A 25,242-nucleotide genomic window follows, 5' to 3' on the forward strand; every position below is an offset into this window, starting at 1 on the left:
TCAGGAAAAACGTACCCCTCTTAATGATGGTGAATAGTTCTTCAAAGCCCAAGGAAATGCTGATAAAAATAGAATAACAATTTTCTTCCCTTTTGTTCTCATTTTGTCAATGTTGGAGGGTTCAGACAAGTAGTCCCATATTTGAGATGAACTGCACAGTGTTTTGACGATCAGGCAGCTCTCCATATATTTTTTGTTTTATCTGGGGTTTTTGGCGGCAGTGTATTGATCAGGCCTCTTTGTAGAATTTACAGATTTGAAGGGCATATATAACAATGATGCAGCTAATATATATTTTCTATCAATGCATTGTTACAAAGTGTGTGTGTGTCTATGGTGATGATGGGAATAGGTTAGTGATTAGTTGTGAATGATGCAACATAGGTGGCATTGTTGTGATTTGGTTTTAGTTGTTAGGACAGGCGACTCCAGAGCATGAGACTGAAAGGTTGTGCTATTGTAGTGAGTTAGAATTTGTTATTACTAAAGTCTACAACATTTATTTCAATTTATCACAAGTTGATTTTGTCTATATTTTTAATAAGCTTATATTTAGTATTGTTCACAAGGAAGTTATTCAAGTTATTTGAAGTCTTATTAGTTCAGATATATTACGCCTACAGCAGTTATTGCTTACCAGCAGTTTGGTGCTACAAGACAACAATCATCAACAACCTGCATCGACCTATCTGTCTCTCTCTCTCTCATACATATATGTTTCTGAAATACCACTCATTGACTGATTCATTTATATTCCAATAGATCACAGCAACTATGGAATTAATTAAATTTTGTACACAGATTCCTTTTACCTCATAGGCGCTTGCTAAGAAACAGTTTTGACATATTCGCAGCTTGAACACTACAATTTACAATAGCTTTTGTATTTTATTTTCGATATTTCTTCAAAAGGCTGCATTTTATATATAAAGCATAAATAGAAATAGCACAAAATAAAACTTTCAGATTTTTATTCTCTAAGTCCACTAATTTTTTATTAGCCTTATGTCTTATTGTATTGGATGAAATAGAAAACAAAAACTTGTATTAATAGCATAAAAAAAAAAAAAATCTGGAGTCCCTTTCTTTTTTTTTAACCAAAGTGACTATATCTAGAATTCTGATGAAAACAATGAAAAAGAAGAGGCAGAATTCAGGAACAGAAAAGTGTGTGGAGAGGGGTTAATCCATTGTAGAATGCTTTATAAAAATTTAGGGGTGTCATAATATGTAAATAAAAAAATGACAGAAAATTGTGATAGCCCGGGGGAGGGGGAGAGAAAAGTAAAAGTGATACTAGAATTTGGCTGAAACTATGTGTGTGTGTCGGGTGTTATTTATATAGGGTTCATTCCAATTCAAGTGAAAGGTCTCTGTCCTTCTTATATAAAGTGTTTTTAATGTTTTGAAATATTTTGTAACTGAAAAAAAAAAAAACGGCATTTTACAGAACCTTATTAATATATTCATTTACTTAGATTTTTTTTTTTAAATACTTTCTCCTGCCTGCGTCTTTGATTTTGAAAAGCAACCTTTAAATAATGTGAACATGTGTAACATGTCATTGATTTTACTTTTCCAGATCCATTTGGCACAGGTGGTGTCCTGGAGGTCTGCACACTCACAGACACCTGACAAGAGTAAAAAATGTCTGACCTTACCAGTGAGTGGCTTTGGATTGTTATCCTCGCCTTCATCATATCCTTCTTTCTGGCTTTTGGCATCGGAGCCAATGATGTGGCCAATGCGTTTGGAACATCTGTGGGGTCCAAGGTGATTTCCCTCCTCTGGGCCTGCATCCTGGCATCTATCTTTGAAGTACTGGGAGCAGTGTTAATAGGTAATGTCAGAAATTTGTATATAATTGACTGTAAAGACTGTATAGCCTGTATAACAGTTCATTATGGCTTTGTTTTTGTTTTTTTTTTTAATTTATTTGGCACCTCACATTTTTGGTGCTAAATTTCTTAAAATTTCTTCTATACATGTTAATGTCTTTAAAATGAATTAATTTATGTTCTGTATGTATGTGTGCATGTGTTCAAACATAGTTTTTGTGTGAAGAACAATAGTTATATTTTCTTATATATTTCGAACTTAAGCTTGGTGTTTATAATGATGGTTCTTTCACTTAAAATCATAATGGTGGTGGTAGAGTTTTACTATCTTACAAAAATTCAACAAGGTTCAAGACAATTTAATATGATTTACATGATTGGTTTCTATGTGGTTTGCCACAGAAACAGTTGCTTCCAACTTATTTAACTCTTTCTCTCCGTAATTATATTCCACATTCTGGTGGAATCAACGCTGGTATCGTCAGTTAGGAGAGAAAGAGTTAAAGAAATGTCGCAACCTTTGGGCTGTTCTGTTTGTCTTGAATAAAAAATATTTTTCTTTTTTAACTTTCACACCTTTTCTGATAGTACTAATGGTAGAAGGCTTTTTTTTTTTTAAATATCTGTGTGGTAGCTTGCACTTATTGCTACTTTTGTTCAACAACTACTAACATCATTTGAGGGGGGGGGGGGGAGGGGTTAATGGATGAACAATAACATTTAGCACAAATTAAGATTCAAATTTTATAAAATATTTTTTGTTTCATTATTTAATCTAAAAAACGTCTTTTTTTTTTTTTAATATTGTCCTTACAATGGCTATGTTTTTGTTTTCTTTGACAGGTTATAGGGTGTCTGATACAATACGGAAAGGTATTATAGACCCTATGCAGTATAACAATTCTGAGAAGCTGTTAGCTATGGGAAATCTTTCAGCATTAACAGGTTGGATTTTGTTGTTTTAATTATTGCAATTAAAAAAAAAAAATGAGTGATAAATAGTTTTCTCAAGTTCATTAAAGTTAGTGTGTTTATTAAACTTCAATTAAAGAAAGAACTTAGCCAAAAAAAAAAAATTAAGAAGGGATTTGGTTCAAATCCTAGTGAAAACAGGGTAAAGGTACCTCTTCAGAGCTTGCGATTTATGGGGACAGATCTGTTTTTATAGCCGAGTGTGTCATATAACACAATGACCTACCACCTTTAGTATTCCTTTGTATGTCTGTTGTCAGGTACCCATTAGGGTTGAGTGGACTCAGGGTAGTCCTGAAAATTCCAAATGGTCATAATCCCATCCCAAGTCCTAGTGAAGGCTGGTATTTTTTAAAGATTTTATACTGTCTTTTAGATCAACCAGTGCCTAAGGGAACCTAGCATTGTTGAGGTGAGGGGGGAATAAAGGTGATGAACTAAAGATACTCTCATTAATTTAGCAATAAAAAAAAAGTAATGGCATCTGCCGCATCGACCTTGTTTCTTAAAGGGCATGTAAAAAGGTAAATGTATCTTTAAAATTCAAATTGTGTAAAAAAAATTTTTTATTCTTTTAGGGTCATGCATATGGATGTTCATAGCAACGTTGTTTCGCCTTCCTGTGTCTGCTACTCATAGTATAGTAGGAGCCACTGTGGGCTTCAGTCTTGTAGCCAAAGGAACAAGGGGTGTCAGCTGGGAAAAGCTTGGCTTCATTGGTAAATAAACAGCATTATTATTATACATCTGTTAGTACAATAAGTTTGCTTCACTGTCCTGTTCAGAAAAATGTTGTCACCAAAAATTTTATTACATAGCAAAATGAATTGTTCCTTAGCAGCAGTTTTAGGCAGTGTCACAAGAGTAGGTAGCATTTTTGTCTTGTCGAGAACGCAAGACATAAACATGAATAACACCTGACTCACCTGTGAACATCATTGCTGTTACACTTTGTTTGTTTTATAAATACTGGATTTATTCAATGGTTTTTTTGTGTTAATGGCCTGAAATGCAATGAAAGGCCACTTTCTATGCCCTAAGCCTACATAAAATTTGATGCATTCCATTAACTAACTAGTTTTTTTGAAAAATAAAGTACATTAAGTGAATTTTTATGAATTTTATTTAATGAGTTCTGTTGTAATAAAATTGTATGCATATCATTGATTTATTTCAGAAAGATGATTTCAATTTTAAGTTGTTTTTTTTTATAAACTTAAAATCTATTTTCTTTTTTTTTCTTTTAAATTTTTCAGTTGGTTCATGGTTTTTCTCCCCTGTCATGTCTGGAATCATGTCTGCATTGTTATTTTTATTTGTACGAAAAATGGTTTTGAACAAGGTAATATTTCTCTTCTTTGTTAAAATAATATGACAAGGGTTTCTCATTTTATTTGTCTCTGAAGTGGTCTGCGGGTAGGCTGCAGTAGGCATTTTATCAATCCTCTACAATTTTAGCAAATGTTATTTAAAAAAAAACCACATATATTCAGTGTTTTCATGAACTAAGTTTGTTGTGGGTCCTCCAAATGTTTACCAAGAATTCTTCTTGAATTTAATCAAAAACTCATAAACAATGATAATGAAAACCTGTTCTGAATAGAGATGTTACAAAAATAAAAGCAAAGCCACAAAAATACAATTATTGAAATGTTATTACTTGTGTATCTAACACCTTGAATATCAAAACTAATGATGTTCACCAACACACAGCCTATGCTGCAACTGTACAAAAATATATTTTTTTTATTTATTTTATTCTTCACTATGCTAAGGCAATAACCAAATGTGAAGACCCTACTGTCACCCATACAATTGCCTCCTTAGTATTACATCTTATCTGAACCTCCTCACCAGCATTCCTCATTTGAGTTTTCCCATGTTGTCCTTTCCTAAACTTGAGGTGCACATTTAGGACATTCTTTGAATAGAACAGGGAAGAGTTTCTTCTCACTAATGGCTGCCAAAGAACTAATATTATGTGTGTCATTGAACAGCATTGACCTTAATCTTAAAAAAAAACAACATTGAGGGCAGACATAAAAGTTTTTCTTTTATTGTTTCAACATAATAGCTGAGACTTGTGAAGCTGTTTTGCTTGCAGGTTAAGGGGGGAAAAAATTTTGCCATGACAAACAATGTAAATTAAATGTACAGTATTATTTTCAATGTATTGACATCTTCTAGTTTGCAGTTTGAAGTAAGTGTCTCGAGCGTGTGTGTAGCTTCATAACTTTATACTTCAGTATATAATTACCTAGTACTGACTTCTATACCTAACTTCTCACTCCTTAGTTGACTGGCTACTAACTGCTCCACTGACATTGACTCCTGACCGACTAAAATATCATCTCCCTTTCACCCGTATTACCAGTCATCTAATGTTCACATTTTCTTGCTTTCACGCTCTTGGTTCAACAAAGTCATATGAAATGTAGTAAAGAACAAGGAGGTTACTATTTATGACAATATGACAATAATCTATGTTTAAGTCTGTAATAATACACCCTATTTCAAAGGTCCAGTAGTGCATTCTTATTATTTCTTCATCATACTGTGCTCACTATGCTAGTTGAGTTACAATATCTTTTTTTTTTTTTTGGTGTACAATAATTATTTTTTTTTATTAATTTCAGGAAAAACCTCTAGAACCAGGTCTGACATTGCTTCCATTATTTTATGCTTTCACTGTTTGTATCAATGCATTATCTGTCTTTCTGGATGGTTCTGAACGTGAGCTATATATTAATATCTTTTTTTTTTGTCATTTCCTGATTTTTTTTTTTAATTTTAAAACAGAAGTCATCTAGTTTTGAATTATGGCATAAAATTTAATCTTGTTAATATAATTAAATAGAGAAGGAAGATAATTTTCTGCCAATTTCAGTACATTTTTTTCTTTTGTTAAATCAATAATATAACTTTTACTATTTCTTAATTGCAGTTTTACATTTTAACAAAATTCCACTCTATGGAAGTTTTATCCTGTCCATTGGTTTGGCTCTGATTGTCGGTGTACTAGTCAGGTATTTGGTGGTGCCATGGATGAGGAGAAAAATTATTGCTGGTATGTAACGGACACTCTTTTTTAAAATAAAAAAAATAGTTTTTTTAATAGAATTATGGAAAAAAAAAATATTTTCATTAACAACAAGAAAAAAAATACATTTAAAAAAACCCACAAAGCTTATAGTACGTGTAATTGTATTAGTTAGTTTGAATCTTTCATGTAATTAAATTTGTAATAGATCTAGAATAACAATAAAAAAATCTGTGCGATGATAGTAAGATAAGAAATATTTTTACTAAATGTTTTTGTTTAGTGCAATTTTATGCTTTTAACTTTCTCAATGCGCTATGATCCTATCATTGTGGTCTGGACTAGTTGGGAAGAAGGGGGGTATCTGCTGAATGTTACCAGGATTGCTTTATAAATGAAAAAAAAAATTTATACGAAAACAACTTGTTTACTCAGAGTAAGTTGATATAAGCTAAAAAGGGACATTACTCTTTCCAATAAATGTTTTGAATTTCAACATTTGGTAAATGTTGTGTTTGTTGTATATTTCAATGTGTTATAGAAATAACATTTCAAGTCAAAGGTATCCAACGTTTTTATTCAACTTTCATTTTTAGCATTTCTTTATCCATTGGTTCTCATTGATGTTGTTTTTCTTTTTTGCATTTAAAAAACTTTTAGGCTTTTTTTTTTAAAAACTTATCTGACTTTCCAATTAATGCCAGTTCTTGGATGATTTTAGAAAATTAATTCTGTATGTGATCTGCCTAAAAACATTAGTTATATTTACGATTTCATTACTCTGAAATGCTAATAAATTTAAATCTAAGCTTAAAATAAATGATTTAATCCATTGTGTTATTTAATGTATTTATTGCCTAGCTTTCTATCATTTATGTCTCCTTTGTATTTGGTGTCTTCAAAGCTTCAGTACATTTTTCAATCATGTTTTCTTTTCAAAACGTATCTTCTAATACTGCCATTATTGTTTACAGCTGAGGAAAATAAATGCTTGGAAGCCGAGGATGAGGACGCTGATAAGGAGGAAAGGAAGATAACTAGGGCTGAGAACAAAAAAATATTAGATTTGTTCTCCAGGCTTAGGAGGAAGAGAAAATCTATAAGTGAGTATATATATATATATATATATATATATATATATATATATATATATATATATATATATGTATAAGAAGATTCATAGAAAAACTAAAATTGTAATGATACAAACATTATGATTTCTTCAACAAATTAAATAAATCCTCTAAAGTGCTTTCTTAATACATTTATTAGGTGTACCTTTCCATTACATCTCAATTGCAAAAAAAAAACATTCTCAATCTATTCTACCTTTATTTAGTTCCATTAGCCTTCACCAAATTTTAATATTTAAATTGAAATTTTTAATAGTAAAGAAAGTTCCCCTTTCAAACCTTGCGATCTATAGGGCAGATGATGTAAAGGTTATCTGTTTCTGTAGCCCACGGTTAACTAGGGTCAACCGCCTTTACTTTCGCCAACTTATCTCAGAAACCCATTAGAGCTGGGTGTACTCATACCCAAAGATCCCAGAAGTTTAAAATCCCAGTCTTCACCAGGATTCCAACCTGGGACCTTAGTTTGGAAGCCAAGTGCTTTACTGCTCAGCCACCAAGCCTCTAAGTTGTAATTTAGCATAATATATTGTAATAACTGAAGTAAGGCAACTCAACGAGGCACATATATGTTTATTTACATGATATCACAGGTACACAAAACATCATCTATCTTAGGCACAGTCTTTTCACTTCGGCTCTCAACTTGGGCGGAAATCCTTCTCCTCTCTTCTTAATGTTGACATCCTTTTCAGTCTAAGTTTATCACAGTGCGCACCTTCTAGCTTAGGTGGCGGTGCACATGGCAGAGTTATAACAATATATATATATATATTTATTCCGCCAGCTTTAAAAGAGGCTGATGGTGAATGTACAAAAAGTTTAAATGAAAATGGAGCTGCACTAGATGGAGAGAGACACTGGAACTCTAATGGCAATGGAGTAGCTGGCAGGGATGTAAGTTGATACTTTCTTTTCAGCTATCATTTTGTTTGAAGCAAAATAAAAATCAAAACATTAACCTGTATGCAGTAACTACTTAGAACATTTTTGGTTATTCTCAATTTAATCCATAAAACATAATTCAATGCTTAGAAACTATATCATGCAAAATTAAAACTTCTTTAGTCCATTGAGTTACTTTTGTATAGCATATCTTTGATGTAGTTCACTATGGTGGAGGGGGAGAGTATTTGGTAGATTGTTTTCTTTCTGCCTTTTGGTAGGTACTCTGTAAACTCTGTCAGAATTTTAAGGATTTTAAATCATCTACTTGATAGGTGGCCAAGAGGCTTTTGACGCACATCCCACATTTTCATTACACATCATATCTAATACTTTTGGTAGAGGGTGAGGTAATTAATTATGTGAGCCTATGCAAAACTTTATAATAATTTTATTTCTTAATTTTATTTTCTGTTGCTCCTAGGTGCAACTGATGTTGTTGAATACAGAAATCAATGAAACAGCCTCGGCTGGCAATTCAACCACTCTATTAGTCGGTAAGTAATTACAATTTATTAGTCATTGTTTCATTCAAATTAAGAGCAGTGTTTCTCCATCTTTTACTTGTATATTTATACACCACCAGCTCAGCCTAGTGGGTGCAATAGGGAAGGGCTCTGGAGTCAAGAATTTTCTTTAATTCTGAACTTTAGAAATGCAATATCCTTGCTACTACAGTGCACTGTTCCTCCTCTTTAAATAAATATAGATTAATTTAAATAAAAAGAGCTGATGGACATTCAAGGCACATTTTGGGCACACGTCTGTATTGGGTGAGATTGTCATAACATCATCTTTTGTTAAGCTTCTTGTCATCTCTCATCTCATCTCTGCCTGTGGTCCCTTATGGGGCAAATGCCACCAACCAACTTCCTCCAGGCATCTCGGTTCTGAGCGAGTCTCTCCAACTGTCCCCACATCTTGCCTGTCTGCTTGCGGTTTGGCATCAGCTTCCAAATCACAGCACCATGTATTCCTGGGCCATCCACTCTTCCTCTTTTCTTGGTGTTCCAGGTTAGGGCTTGCCTTGTTATGTTGGAGGTAGGCTTACGAAGGGTGTAAGCTTCTTGTAGTTCTCCTATATTTGCACACAAAAACATGAACAGCACATTGGAATGAAACTTTAGAAAAATGTGAATTGCAGAGACACATTGAAATGTCTTGTTCAAAAGAAATTTAGTTTATTTTGTTACAGCTGACTTTTTCCAAAAAGGTCTTTTTTATAGGAAATGAAAAAATGTCTCATTGGACATTATTCTCCATTTGTAAACAAACAACATTGAGCCACGTGCTTCCCTATCTCTTCTATACAACTTACAACCTTATTCAAATCAACAATGGTTATCACGTGACCATTTTTTTTGTTTGTTTTTTCAATGGTCATCACGTGACTGTTCTTTTTGGTGCATGAGGTCCATTTATTTTTTATTTTGAGAAATGATTTTAAAATATTTATATGTGATAAATATTCTAATATAACAGACTTTTTGTCCTATGAAAAAAAAACTTCATTTAGTAGCTTGTTGTTTTATGTCAGTCATCCATCTTAACATACTTTCTTCTTAATGCCTCACAATTGACCTTTACTTGAATTTCAAAATATTGCTGATTTCAAATATTTTCACAGTTCTTGTAATATATATATATTTTTTTCTATTCTTAGCCAAGCCTGAAGTAGAAATTGTAGAAGCTGAAGTGGTAAATATTATTTTACTTAAGCTTAGATCAATAGAACATTTGTGTGAACCTCCATTAGGAAATTAGGAGCAATACCACACTCTTCTTATTGGAGTTTTTTTATATAGTATAAAGAAAACTTTGTGGCTTGATCATCTAGCAGTCATCTGCCCCATAGATTGCAAGGTTTGAAAAGGCAAACTTTACTTTGCTCTTACATCTAGCATTAGGTTTGCAATCAGAATAACTTAAAACAAAGCTCAAGTGGTCAGTAGGATTCATTTGGTATTAAAGTGATACATTATTGGAGATTTTCTGTTCTATGTTTACATTTTGGAGATCTGGTCTACAAGGTTTAAGCAATAAAATACAGTCAAAAAATCAAGGTCATATGAAGACCTGTTGGGGCTATATAAGGGGAGCTCAAAACTGTAAAAAATGAATGAGGAAGATTCCAAGACATTTTGAAATAAGATTTAAAAAAAAACAAAAAAAAAGAAACTTAAAAGCAAATGAAATTGAAAGATCACTGTTACCATCTATATAGATCAGGATTAGCATGCATTGCCCAATTGCATGCTTTTTTTTTTTTTGCTTTTTCACTATTTAGTTCTCTCTGAATCCAGCTAAGTATGCATCTATTGGGCAATGACAGGCTCTGAAAAGGCTAGGGTGACTTGTTCCACTCACTAGAGCAGCTTTACCGCCTGGTCTCTTCACCTACCTCGCTGACCTTTTCTGATGTGTCTTATCTGTTCACCAAATATCTGACCAGTCTTAGTTTTCCTGCAATCTTGAACATTACTTTCAATATTTCATTGGAAACATGTTTTTGTGGTGATAAGTCTTAGTTTTTATACAATTGAGAAACTGCTAGAATAAAATCTCAAATAATGAATAGGACTGATAAAGCTTGAGTTTTCTAGTGTTCTCAGGAATGCTATTTGTTGAGCTATTCATGCTAAGTCTTAATAGGCTATGCTGGAAGATAGACTGTTTAATATAGCGATTTAAGTTTTACAAAGTTCTAACTAAATTACGCAGATTCGACTTAGCTATTAATTTTATGATCATTTGTTTTTTTTTGTTATCAATTAGTTTTTTATTATCATCACAATAGAGAAGGTTAATTGGTAATAGCTATTTCTGTTTTGTTTCTACCTTTCTTAAACAAATGTAAAGATCAAAAATAATTAAAAGACTAGTTAGCTTTAAGGCTTAGTGTTGGGTGCTGAGTCGACTTGAGATTGTAGTGTTAGTTTGATGTAAAGTTCGGTCAAACATTCCATTAAGTTATTTTCAAGATTCGTTACAATATACTTTTGTTTTTTTTTGTTTTCTTTATTGAGTTTCTCCATTAGTTATTACCTCTCAAAGGGAATATTGTCCTTTGGTTTCTGATACATTTTCCTATTATCATAATATAATTTGTATCTTTTAAAGAAGTTTGAAGGACATTTCATTGTGATAACTAAGTTTTTTGTGCTCTCTTGAATTAAATCTATAACTGTTTAACTTGTCGCTGTAGCTTCATTTGTCTTTACATGGAAAATGTTTGCTGACATTCCCCAGGAAGTAGTGGGGAGTAATGACCGAAAACATCTTGCCAGGGAACTCATCAAAGACAAGCCAGAAACCAAAATGCTGTTTTCATTCCTTCAAATTCTGACAGCAATATTTGGTTCATTTGCTCATGGTGGCAATGATGTCAGGTTAGTTTACAAGCTTTTTTTTTGTGTAAGCAGAAATTAAATGATTTACATGGAAAATAACTCTTGAATGGATACACCTACATTTTTTTTGAAGAATTTAGAAATGATATGATTTCAGTGTGTAACATCAATTTTAAATTTAATAACACATTGGCAATCACAATATGGGACATGGTTGTTGAATGGTAAAGCCCCTGGCTTCATAACTGAGAGCTCTTAAGTTCAAATCCAGGTGAAGTTTGGAATTTTGAACATCAAAATTATTTGGATGCTCCCAACTCTAGCATACATTAGAAGTGAAGGCAGTTGGTCATTGAGCTTGCCACATGACATGCTCCTTAATCGCTGGCCGTTGAAACAGATGAGCTTTATATCATCTGCCCCCCATAGATTGCAAGTTTATCACAGTAATTTTTTTTGTTATTGTTTTAAAGAAAAAAAAAATGTTTTGTCTTTTGGACTTAATTGATGTCATCATGCATTTGGTTTCTTTCCAGTAATGCCATTGGTCCACTGATTGGGGTCTGGATGATCTATAATGAGGGCAGTGTTGCACAAAAAGCGCCCACCCCTATTTGGATATTGATATACGGTGGGGCTGGTATCAGCATCGGTTTATGGGTTTTAGGCAGACGGGTCATCAAGACAATGGGAGAAGACTTGTCCAAAATCACACCATCCAGGTAAATTTTTTGTCATGACACTTTCTATCACAGTTTGTAATGATAATTTAAATGAAAAAAAAAAATGCCATAAAGGGTTGAAGTTGAGTTTAGCATGATTTTTATCTAAATAAACTATTGATTCTCTAATGATAATCAAATCAGTCAGTATCATAACCTCATGGGCCAAATAATCAAATTAACATATGCTGCTTAAAAAGAAATAAAGGCTATGATATCAGCTACATCTAATAAGATCAAGCTGAAGCTTGATAATGACCCAGTTTTGTTGTAAAAACTTCATTTTATTTTTGTCAACAACCCAAAGTAAAGGAAATATCCCCAAGCTACTTTCATTGATAAAATTTAGAATTAAATTCAACCAATTATTATTGGTAATCTGGACGACTATTGCTTGGCTACCAAACCATGAGGTCTCTGTTAGAATCTCTGTGGTCATTGTGCTGGCCATATGACACCTTTATCAGCTGTAGGCTATAGAAACAGGTGACCTTTACTTCATTTGCCCTATATATCACTAGGTCTAAAAGGGTTAATTTTCCTTACTTTACTTTCATTTTTATTGACTACTAATTCTTTTCATATGACACATACAGAGTTGCCTACAAGTATGCATCTTGCATATTTTGTCTGCCAAGGGAAATGAAAATACCTAAGTATGGTTTATACATCTAAAAATATGTAGTTCCCTCGCAAATACCAAAAAAAAAAAATTAAAAAAAAAACAAGTTGTTGCTTATCTTATATCTAAAAACCCTAAATTCAAAGAATGAATCAGGGACATTCAAGGCTGGGTGTGTTTGCAAAAGAAAAGCTTTTTCTTATGCAGAATGAAAAGCATTAAATTCTTGATTCAATGCGCCTCCTTCACCACATCTGTTTGTTTTATAAAATAGCTTCAAGCATCAGAATCCAGAATAAATAGCTTTATCTTACAACAGCTAGCAGACTCAGTAGCCCAGCCTCTATATAAGAAATCAAGTTCAATGACTAATAAGGGGTTATCTGCCTTAAAAAAAATCTTGAAAATTTTTGTTATAAGTGATAGTAGAGGATGCCTAAGTTTTCATTGCTGACTCTTCAAAGAATGGTCTGAAAGGAGAAATTCCTAACTCTTTCAAAATAGGATAAAAAAAATATTTCCAGTGTCTGCATACCTTGTTAAGAAATGGCTTATAAACAAAACTACTTTTATAAAATTAGATGTCATTGATTCACCCAAGCAAACCTTTTCATCTTGTTTAAATCTAATTTCAATTGTAACTAAAATTCCCATTCTTTTAAATACATTTTCTGTTGGTGCTATTATGAAATCAGGCATCATGATCATAAAATCATTGCCAAGTGACAAGAACAACATCATTCTAACATATTGTAGAAAAGTGTAACAGTGTAAATATTTTGACAAATAAACAGAATGCCTTATATAACTTTATGCTGTGTTAATCTTTAGGATTGCTGCATTTCATGTGATGTGCTTGAAAGATTTTAGTCTTTCCTGAGTATATTTCTTATTTTTTAGGAAAATACACATTTCCAGGTCTGGGAATACACATTTACATTTTGGCTTGTAGGCATCTCTGCACATAACATAAATATATATATATTTATCTCCAAATTTTATTTCAATAAAAATGTACAATAAAAGTTAACAAAAAATGAACAAATTTTTGTTTCAGTGGCTTTTGCATTGAAATCGGAGCCGCCACCACAGTGTTAGTTGCTTCTTACTTTGCCCTTCCAATCTCCACCACTCACTGTAAGGTCGGCTCCATCATATTCACAGGTCGGGTGCGGTCCAACGAGAATGTGGACTGGTCACTTTTCAGGAACATATTCATCGCCTGGGTGGTCACGCTGCCTGCCTCCGGTGCCCTGAGTGCCTTGATGATGTTTCTGCTTGAGCAGTTTGCTCTCTGATTGTTGACGTTTGAGTTGTTTTGTTTCATTCTCCAGATGCTGGGAAAATTTAGTGTTTTTTTTTTTTTAAATGTCATTAAATTATGTTCAGTGAAACAGAGAATCTCTCTCATATTCATTCTAGCCTGTTGTTTCATTTTCATCAATGACTTTTTATATTCAATATTTTTTTTACCTTGGGGATAATCTTTTTTTTTTTTTTTATCAAGGGTAAGAATTTGATAATGGTTACTTTTTTATATTTTAAAACCAAGGAAAAAGATAATTTTAAACATACCAGTTTATACTATCTGAAACAAATTTGTAACTGAATCAGTTTTCATTCATTTACTAGCAATAATTTGCATTAATATAAAACAACATCTAAATTCATTCTGATCAACTGTACTTATCTGTTAATCAAAAACTGGAGCTACAATAACATTTTTTTCATAATTGAATAAATTACAGAGAGTAGAAACATTTTATTTTTTTTTAAATATGTTAATATCCAAATAAAATGTTATGATTATAATGTAAATGGATCATAAAATTGTCAATTTCACAAGCAAAGAGAATATATTTTTCATTGTAATGTAAAAATAATTAACATTACCCACTGGATGAATACCTGCACCTGCATCATTTTAATACTGCCTGTGTATTTTTTTTGGAGAGGTGTCTCCTAGACAGTCTTTCTTAAACTTGAAACATTCATGTTTGTATACATGCGTGGGGAAACACCAAATATATAAAAGCATTATTGTCTTTTGTTTTCAATACCATAGCATATCAATGCACTCTATTTCCTTAGTTCAGTTTAGATCCTGAAATGTCTTGCTTTTGTAAGAAGTTAAAAACAAATACCTCCAAGTTACTAGAGACTTACGATTATCAAATGAAATGAAGAAAAATACTTTGCTATCATCAGCTGATTGGAGTTGAGGTAGTTTTTGATCTGGGTTAAATATCTGCCCCGACCATTGTATTCTGCATAAGGTTTTGATATTAAGATATAGAAAGATGGTCCATTTTGATCATTTCCTAAACATTGTAGCATTTACTGTTTATGTAAACCAGATATGAAGAGAATTTTTTTTATTATAACGTCACTAAGAAAATAGATGGTTTCCAAAACAAAAATGCTTACTCCATATTGACATTGTAGTGCCTAGACTGACTCTAAATGTGTATTAAATTTATATAAGTATTTTGAATGTTGCGCTAGATTCATTGCAAGTAGTTTAGATGGTATCAATAGTGCTAGTCGTAATGGGGCATTCTATCCAAGTATCTCCATCCATGTCACTTAGAGGCACTAAGACCCTAAAAGTTTATAATGGATGCAGTAAACTTTTCTGGTGTCTTAAAAATTATTTCAGTATGAATTGAGTCTTCACACACGCCTATCAATTAGTAATATATTAATATACAAATATTTATTTTTAGTTGTCAGCATCAGTGTTCTTATTTACCTGAATATCACTTTGTGTGGCAGCTAGACCAAAAAATGTCTTGCTGCGAAGGTTTTAAAACATACAATTTAGATATTTTGTTCATAATCGAAATATTTTGGCTTATCTCTGTTAAAAACCTAGAAGAGAATAGTTTCAATCGCAGTATAGAAATCAGATGTAAGAAGTCAACCACGTCTTGTTTACTATTAGTTCATCGAAGTTTATTGTTTACTTTTGATCACAAATAATGGTTATTTCAAGTCTCTTCATTAGAGAATCATTGAACAACATTGTTGAAATTTAAAAGAGAAAGTTTTAAGGTTATCTCTTGATTCTGTTAATCATTTCAGTTCCTAAAACTATTAAGGAAAATAAAAATGATATTGCCTATAGAGACAGTAAATGCCTATCCACTTATGTAAATAAAAAAAAAAAGTGGATTATATTAGTTTATAATAAGTTTAATTGCTGAAAGTGGCATGTCTTTGTCTAAGTTGATGTTTATTATTTGAACCTCATATAGAGTGTATGTGTATTTGAATAGCATATATTTGCTGTGTGTATCTACATGGATGCATATAATTGTATGGACTTTGACCTCATTCTCCTATTGATCTGGAGCCGTTATTATTATATTGTATTTATGGGAATCATTGTAACATCAGGTATTTGTCTTAAGAATTAATTGCCTTCAATTCTTATTATGTGTTATTATATTGTGTTGCAGAAGAAATTTTGTAAGTCCCATTTGACCTCTTTACCTTCTCAATGTTGTGCTTGATATTTGAATAATAGGACAATGTCTAAAAATGCATTATTTTTAAATTGTCATATATATATATATATATATATATATGTAAAAAGCTCAACACTCTAATGTTAAAGTGCAGACCTTAATTGTGTTGACTTTGTTCAATTAAAGTTATGGGAGCTGCTGTCAAATCTTTCATTTCACATGAGTTTGTATGTATATAATTTAAGTTGCATTTGTAAATTTCATGGTCCTATTGTTATATAAAGCCCTAAAAAAATCTAAATAGTCAACAAAATTCAGTTAAAAAAAACTATATTTATTGAGTTTTCTTGTTCCATTTATATAACTGATTTGAATGATTTTCTGTATAGCATTAAAAAAAAATTAGTTTTCTATGAAATGAGTATGAAACTTCATGTATGTTAAGGATTTAATAAATGACTAACACATTTTGTGTCTCTTAGCTAGCACTACATCACTTTTTCTGCTTCATTCTGTTCTTCTGTAACAGTGACTTAGAAAATGTTTTTTAACTTTTTATCTCATACAAAGTAAACGCACATTCTTTTCTTTATTTCATGGCCTTATTTCAAAACATGGAGGCTAGTTTTGGCCAAGTACACATCTGCAGTGTTTAAAATATGTGAAAGTAATTTGCTTGCAAGTGAAGAATAGAAGGGCGGCCTATTTATTTATTTTTTTTTTGGTTTTATTTAATAGTTCATTATAACAAAAACATAACGTCATGATTTTTGTTTTGTTTTTTTAATATGTTAAAAATGCTGTCATCAAAATACTGTATTATACAACATGAAGATTGCCTAAATAATCTGTTGGGGTGTATGATATCACTTTGGGTAATGTGTAAATGTCTTCCATTCCTGATATGATCTGCTGATGCTTTGAAAAAAAAAAAAGGTTTTTGGAGCTACGAAACTGTACACTCTTTTTTTTTCCCCCGCATTTGTAAATTTATCATTGATCAGACTCATCCATCTGTTAATATTTATTAAGTATTCTAATGGACTTATCTCACACAAACGAACAGGCTGATATTGCTCATGTGAATGGATGTTAAAGCTTTGTTATGCTTCAATAAAGTGTTGTTTTTTTAAGCTTAATTTTTTGGTTGTTAAAAATATCTGCACTGAAAATGAGACCTTCAGAGATTATAATTAGTATTGAGTTGGTTTTTGAAGAAGTACAGAACTTTATTGACGCTGGGTAGGGGGGTCTATAAAAAGGGCTAAATCTAGGTCTAGATGCAATTTTATTCAAGAAAGTTTATTTAGCTGAAAGCATAGTTCAAAGAAAGCATTGAGATGCTCTGTGAATTTTTAAAATTTTTATTTTGTATTGTTGACTCTTGATAGTCAAGCACTTAATAATCCGACACTCATTTATACAATGTGGTGCTGACGTAAATTCATGGAATTAATGCATGCTTTAGTGCGCATGTTCTTAGAATGTAAGTAGGATTAAATGGTAATTTAGTACAGTATGTGTAAGCTGAAACCATGTGTTTTGTATTTTTCAAATCAATACATTTTTATTTTTTGACTCTTGTGTACTTTAAATTCTAATCTAAGAGAATATCTTTCTTTACCTAACTGTCTTTTTCCTTGGATAGAATCTCATGTCAGTGTTAGGCCCATCATATCTAATTACATCAGAAATAGCATTGTCTTGCTATAGAGGGTTCAATTCTTTTAAGGACAGCTAACCTTTGATGTTTTCTGTAATATTACACCCCTCTGGTCCAATAACTATCAAGAGTCAACTGTATAATTTGTTTGCTCTAGCAGTTTGTAACATAAGTGTTACTCATAATGTTGTATCCTGGATTTTGAAAATATAGTTTTATTGTCAAAGTAGAACCCAGACCTGAGAAGTACTTTCTGAAGGCTTTACTTAACTCAAGAGTTATTATTCCTTATTCTTCACTGACCAAACATTTGCAATATAAACCTATTCCTGCCTTGCCCTTCCACCCAGACCCACCCAGCAATCCAACTATAAATTCTTTTTTGATGCCCTACTAACCACAAAAAAATTTCCATTGTTTATGGGTTTTGTTTGTTCATTCTATTTACAGTACGTGCCATTTAGTTATCTTTTTCATCAAAAAGTCCCATGGAATTTTCCTATTGGAATATTATACTTGAAATGTCTAGTGGTGTATGATAATGTACTAGCGCTCATTGAAAAAATTGTCCTAGTTAGGCTAGCAGCAACATATTGGTACAATGTATGTTTTATTAGTTACACAACTCAGCCTTGAGGTTGGAGAGTTACAATGTTTACTTTTTTTTTTTTTTTTTATAAATAGATTTAAATACTGCATGAATGTAGGAAATGACTGTAAATTATAGGATAAGTTTGCTTAGCAATGAATTATATTTTTCTGTATGTTTTTTGCTTTTAATTGTTAACATGCCCCCCAGACTTTTCCTTTGCCATGTCATGTCTTTTTCAAAAGCGTCAAATCTAAATGAAAATAGACATTTTCATCATTGTAGCAGAAAGTATGCCTGTCATGAGTATCCTTTGGTAGATGTCGTCAAATAACCTAGAAAAAAATATTTGTTCATAAAGACTTTGAAGTTTTGTCAAGCTAGTCATTTTGTTGCAAACTTAGTCAAGGGCCATAATCTGTAGGATAGTTTGTTTGATCTGCTATTTTTATGCTGCACTTCAGACATTGCTTCTGAGATGTACTCTAAATGACTTGCTTTTAGTAAAGTTATTAGTAGAAATAGTCTATAAATTACATCATTCAAAAGTGCAGCGAGGTGTCCTTGTATTCATTTTTACTGGGTTCTTATCTATACATTTGTACTCGAAGTCCTATTCGTAATATTTTGGAGTCTATTAACAAAATCAATAAATAGCTTTATTTTAGCAAAAATTAAAAACCTAGAACAGTGATGCCCAACCTAATTTGACTTGCAGGCCATTTTAATTTCCGACACTCATGTCGCAGGCCACATGATTGAAAAGATACAAAAACGAAATGAAATTGACATGAAACTAGGCCAATAAGAAACCCCTCGATCTAGGACGTGTCCGAAAATGGCTTCATTTCTCTACTTCAATGTGAGCAATATTGTAGTTAGTTTTACAGCTGGCTTATTTTCATCTCTTTTTGGTCAATTTTCTCATAAATCCACCAATCTCTAGGCATAGTTTAACAATCTTTTATTCGCAGATCAAAACAAGAATGCCATCATATTTGTTTCATAATTCCGTTTTTATGTTTTTCTAACAGCAACACTTTGATCATAAAACAAATCTGTTGGCTTGTTATCATGTTCAACAAAAAAGTAAAGATCTGTTCACTTTTCCTGGTAGATTCTACATTCATGGTAGCAATCCATCAGAGAAAAGTAAAGGCCCTAACGGAGGTTAAAATAAATTTAAAGAAAAATTATTTTTTTTTGATGGGCAATTTTCTACATTTTTTGCCAACATTGCAGCTGGCAGGATGTGGTCCACGGGCCATTTTTTGAGCATCACTGACCTAGAATGATCACTTCGGCTTGTATGTAGTTTGATATACCAAGAGGGTTATTTTTTCTAATCAGTCATTGTATTTTTAATAGTATTTCACAACAGGATAATTATAACGTAGTAGTTCCTGTTGCATTATTTCCACTTCAGATTTCAACATGACACTTTTTTTGTTTCAAATTATTTTTAGCTCCTTGTTTTAAAATATGCCATGCCATCTTTGTTTTAAACACTATTTCTTCTTGATTTTTGAACCTTTTCTTTTTGTTTAATGCAATATTAATTTTATTTTATGGTTTTATTCACTAGTGATTGTTGACTTTTAGCTGTTTGTTGTTTTTGTTGCAATCCATCAGAGAAAAGTAAAGGCCCTAACGGAGGTTAAAATAAATTTAAAGAAAAATTATTTTTTTTTGATGGGCAATTTTCTACATTTTTTGCCAACATTGCAGCTGGCAGGATGTGGTCCACGGGCCATTTTTTGAGCATCACTGACCTAGAATGATCACTTCGGCTTGTATGTAGTTTGATATACCAAGAGGGTTATTTTTTCTAATCAGTCATTGTATTTTTAATAGTATTTCACAACAGGATAATTATAACGTAGTAGTTCCTGTTGCATTATTTCCACTTCAGATTTCAACATGACACTTTTTTTGTTTCAAATTATTTTTAGCTCCTTGTTTTAAAATATGCCATGCCATCTTTGTTTTAAACACTATTTCTTCTTGATTTTTGAACCTTTTCTTTTTGTTTAATGCAATATTAATTTTATTTTATGGTTTTATTCACTAGTGATTGTTGACTTTTAGCTGTTTGTTGTTTTTTTATAAACTTTAATTCAAAAGTGTTTTATCTCCCTTGTAAAATGAAAATGGAGGTCCAGTGGTATGAATAGTTTTGACTGTTCTGTTGTAATATTATTTTCTTAGAATCATTCACTCTGTGCTAGTACTTTTTTTTATTCATCACTAATAGTTATTGTACAATATGTATCTGGTGTTTACAATCATATCAACACAAGGTTTCTTCAAATTACAGTTAAGTACACAAGTTTTCTGTTCATATAAGACAGTGTGTAGACATTTTTTTTTTATATAAACAATTCGCAGAAAATTCATCTAAAAGAAAAGATCTGAAATGGTTAATTGTATTACTCTTTATGCTAAAACCAGCATGGTAACAACAAAAAATATGTTTCATGTTACAAAATTCAATTTTTTGAATGCAAAATGTTATTAGGAACTTAAGGGGGAAATTTTTTTTTTCCTTTGTTACTTGCTTGAGAAGACTTTTTATTTGTTTGTTAGTTCTGGTTCACTCTTTGAGATGTACTGTGTATGACTGTGTGTGTGTACCTTATATTTTAGTTTTGAAAATTTCATGTTTTATTTTTGGTGTTCACATGTGTGCATTCATTTGCTTTGCTAAATGATTGAATGCTTCCTTTGGAAGTTTAAATACATTTATTTTTGGTTATTAAAATGGTCGATTTAATTTTTTTTATTAACCAAAACAAAATATTGTATCACTCGTTTTGTGTTTTAAGTATTTGTGGGTGCATGTCTGTGTTACCAATTCGTCTGTTTAGCATATTGAGAAAAAATCTAGGCCAGTGATAGGCAATGTACAGCCTATTGGCAAAATCCAATTTGGTCCAAGATTCTGTCTGATACCTCACTTAAAATTTTAATGTGAATTGATCTTCTCTGACACACGAACAAACGAAACCTTAAGATACAATGACAACAATTATTTGAATGACATCTGGGATCACCTGAAATGTTAGAAACAAATACTTGCTCTAGTTACTCACCATCTCGCTACAAATCATGAGGTTAAAAGTTTGACTAGTGTGAAGCGAAGTAAGAATTAAAGAAGATTAAACCTCGTGGCCATGGATATTAGAATCTAGACTTGAGTGCAAGTTTCAAAAGATATTTTCTGTTTGCCCTTGGACTGAGAAGTAACAAACAGGGCTCCATGACAGTGTTCACAGAAATGTTGGTTCCACTACGACTTGTTTAGTGGGCACCATTTGTTAGGTGAGCCTAGTGAAGGTAGACAAGTGGTGGTTGAACGGTCTATGACTTATTTGACCTTATCATTTTTGACTCTCAGTGGAGCCTAGGGCCGCAACAGCACTTCGCCTTTGGATTGTGTTCTGTGCGATTCCCCTCAGCTGGGTCCATGTCCATCCTGCTATTTTTGGAGGTTTCTGTCAAGGTTACGGGGTTTAGCCATCAAGAGTGTTAGTAGAATGAAGCCTGGATGGACGCCTAAATATTTCCATGAAGGTCATCATTGAAATGTTTAGAATGCCAGTTACAATTTGATTCATTTATTTAAAAAAAAAATGACTAGGTTAATTAAGAAAACACCTGTTTGTATACCGTAACTATACTTAACTTTAGAGATTATACAAAACGTACTACAATAGTTTGTTATGTACAAAATTGTACATTTAAAGATTTATAACAAACGAGTATTCACATTTGTAAAATCAGTCAATTAACATGCATGACTAGATTGATGCGCGTAGGATGTTATTAAATACATTCCGAGAGTAAGATAAGATATCGTATATGTTGGATCGTGTGTCTCTTCACTACGTGGATTTGTATTCAAAGTGTTACTAAAGTTAAATAGACAGGCCTACCCCCCCCCCCTTATGAACTTTTAGCTTTAAAAAAAAATAGTATGAAAACTACTAACTTGCATAACATTAATCGATTAGAAAGTTACTGCCTTGACCAAAATCCGTGACTTTTTTTTTTTTTTGTCCGCCGCGTCTCTTCTTTTCAGTATCATGCAGCGGTTCTTAAGATTCTATGGACACCTGAACTTTTGTTCCCTGAGTGCAAATTGCAGTGAGACCCCTTTTGTAAATAAGTGTAAAAGCTAATAGATCTGCTCTGCGCATGTCAGAAAAATGAAATGAAGTTTTGATCTTGGGATGTGAAGAAAGCAAGGGATGCTCCTTCACCTTTCCATTAGTGACGCCGTTGGGGCACCCACCTCGCAAGATCCTGTTGACCGCCTCTGTTTTTTTTGTCTTTGATAGAATCTCTTTCAATGACAGACCCGTCCCATTGCTTTCTCTGTGTGCCTCTTCTTTTTCCTGGTACTGTTCCCTGAAGGAAGTTTTTGTGAAGCATGTTGACCTTGTGATTCGGCCATAGTGTTTTAGTTAGCGGTTTTTTTTCTTTACAGTAGATAGCAGATCATCGTGGGGTCCGAGCGCTGAAATAATCCTGTCTCTACTCTCTGTTTGTGATGCCAAGGATCTTTCTGTAGCATCTTTTGGGTCCTGTCTAGTTCTGCAGTCAGTATCCAAGACTCGCAAGGATATAAGAATGTGGCCATGACCAGAAAGTACATCAGTCTTGATTTTAGTGTCGAGGACTATGTTTTAAAGCTACATATAGGCTACACAGATAATAATTGTAATGCCACATGCCAAAGTGTAACGAATCACTGACCTATCTAAACATTTTACACCCCGGACGTGGTATTTTACAGCTAGAGTTTTGCAAGTTTGCAATTTCAAACTAGAAATACGTGACACGATTTTGGCTTTTTAGTTAATTCTCAATCTTGGAAGAACCAGGTCTACATTATTTTATTTTTTTAATGTATAAGTTGCTTTAGTAAATCTATACTTGTGCATGCCTTTATATCATTTTTAAGATAACTAAACATGTCAACTACTGCATTTGGCCATATGTCCCTTTCGTTATGGCAAAGCAGGTTTAGGGCCTATATCTTCTATACCCACTTTAGGCATAAAGCCACGTAGGCCTATTAAAAAGTTACAGAATCTTGATAGCGGGAGAAAAAGGGAGCATGGGATGGATCTATGATGTCATCAACATGGTTAGCCGATGTACTTTTACAAGTAGGCCTACGAGAGAGAATTTTTTTTTTGTTTCTGTGGGGAAAAAAAAGGTGGGGAGGGGTTGGAAAAAAATGCAGGACCTTTTTTTTTTAAGTTCAGAAAGAAAACAATCATAAATATCGCTCTTATCTCCAACTTCTAGGGGCTTATTTTTTTTTTTTTTAATACAAACGAAAATGCCATAATTAACACCATAATGAGCAACGCGACAAAGATTTCCTTTTAGAACTGACATATTTATTTATTTATTTTAGGGGGAGGGGGAAACCAAAACTAGGCAAAGTCATTAAATAGAGGTATAAAAAAAAAACAAAGCGGGTTAATAGGTTAAAGTCCATTTTTACACTCTTTGAATACAAAGTTTGCCCTAAACAAATTGTTTTGTGTGTTACAACCGAGCTACGCTTCCCAGCCTCACAGTGGCCCCCGGGTAGAAACGGTCGTTAGAGGAGAATATTAGGGACGAAAAAGAAGATCCCCCGTTGGTATACCTAACAAACTGCATTGCGAGAGAGCCCCACAGTGGCGTAGCTAGGGTATTTGATGCCCTGTGAGGCAGTTCCTCGTGATGCTCCCCCCCCCCCCCCGGTTGGAATACCGGTACCTAACAAACTGCATTGCGAAAGAGCCCCAACAGTCCTGCCACGATCACACAACGTTCATCCAGGGACCGGTTTATGACGGACACTCACACGGATGAATGGAGGATTTTTTCCCGGGCGTGTCCGGCCTTCTGCATCGCCTTTAAACTCGAGAGTCTTGGGATACGGGCTACCGTTAGAAGAGATGTGATCTGCTTGCACCGTCAACCCATCATACGAGTAAGTGAAGCCTTGATATGACGACACTCGCCCATGACCCCACGTATTATGTACTTAAGCTTAACAAAACTATAGAGATCAATCAATCATGCAATTCAAATACGTGTACTACCGGTACCACTGAAATACCAATCCTGCTTAAACTCACGAGTTTTATTGGCAATAAAAGAAGATGTAATATGCATTGAGAATTTGTTACAACTAAATCACCTCAATAGTTGGCAACAGTAAAGCGTCCTTGGCATCGTTTAGTTTCTCGTGAAAATCTCCGATTCCGCCCAAAAATCTAATGTGGTAATCGAAATAACAAAAGAACTAGACCCACTAAAGAAGTGACTAAATATTCCTAGAAACTGTGAATTATGACGATAGTTTAAAAACAATAGAAATTCAAAAGTTAAGGGGAAAAAAAAACTAAATTACTTGTAGGCCTACTTTGTTAAATAAAATTTGCTTGTATTTAGATTTGATGTCTCCCCATCTCTCCTATTGTTTTAGCACTCAACGAACTTGATTATTTGTTTTTAAAGAGGGGGTGTGATATTGAAACAAGTAATGCAAATAAAGTATAAATTTTAAATATCAGCAGTAGAGTCTCTACTTTTTTGTAGGTTACTGCAAATCTACGGATGTCCCTTCACAGTTGAAGATATTTTACATCTAGATCTACTTCCTAAGTAGAGTCTCTACTTTTTTTTGTAGGTTACTGCAAATCTACGGATTTCCCCTCAGAGTTGAAGATATTTTACATCTAGATCTACTTCCTAAGTAGAGTCTCTACTTTTTTTGTAGGTTACTGCAAATCTACGGATGTCCCTTCAGAGTTGAAGATATTTTACATCTAGATCTACTTCCTAAGTAGAGTCTCTACTTTTTTTGTAGGTTAGGCTACTGCAAATCTAC

At 32.8% G+C, this 25,242-nt stretch overlaps 1 protein-coding gene across 7 annotated transcripts in view; it reads left to right on the forward strand.

The window, feature by feature from the left end:
* The window catches only part of LOC106051163 (sodium-dependent phosphate transporter 1-B-like), a 52,704-nt gene extending 31,599 nt beyond the window's left edge, over window positions 1–21,105 (forward strand). For 6 of the 7 annotated variants that reach the window (XM_056015768.1, XM_056015766.1, XM_056015771.1 and 3 more), the window contains 14 exons: window positions 1,583–1,840; window positions 2,682–2,783; window positions 3,389–3,529; window positions 4,067–4,152; window positions 5,447–5,543; window positions 5,755–5,877; window positions 6,392–6,412; window positions 6,825–6,953; window positions 7,771–7,880; window positions 8,353–8,425; window positions 9,592–9,626; window positions 11,178–11,317; window positions 11,815–12,000; window positions 13,680–21,105. In XM_056015768.1, coding sequence (XP_055871743.1) covers window positions 1,648–1,840; window positions 2,682–2,783; window positions 3,389–3,529; window positions 4,067–4,152; window positions 5,447–5,543; window positions 5,755–5,877; window positions 6,392–6,412; window positions 6,825–6,953; window positions 7,771–7,880; window positions 8,353–8,425; window positions 9,592–9,626; window positions 11,178–11,317; window positions 11,815–12,000; window positions 13,680–13,920 — 1,677 coding nt within the window. In that variant the 5' untranslated portion in view covers window positions 1,583–1,647 and the 3' untranslated portion in view covers window positions 13,921–21,105. The remainder of the gene's footprint in view (window positions 1–1,582; window positions 1,841–2,681; window positions 2,784–3,388; window positions 3,530–4,066; window positions 4,153–5,446; window positions 5,544–5,754; window positions 5,878–6,391; window positions 6,413–6,824; window positions 6,954–7,770; window positions 7,881–8,352; window positions 8,426–9,591; window positions 9,627–11,177; window positions 11,318–11,814; window positions 12,001–13,679) is intronic. The other variant, XM_056015772.1, reaches the window with a different exon arrangement.
* Window positions 21,106–25,242: the final 4,137 nt, after the last annotated feature.

Source organism: Biomphalaria glabrata, chromosome 17 (genome assembly GCF_947242115.1).
Source record: "Biomphalaria glabrata chromosome 17, xgBioGlab47.1, whole genome shotgun sequence".
Lineage (NCBI taxonomy): Eukaryota > Metazoa > Mollusca > Gastropoda > Planorbidae > Biomphalaria > Biomphalaria glabrata.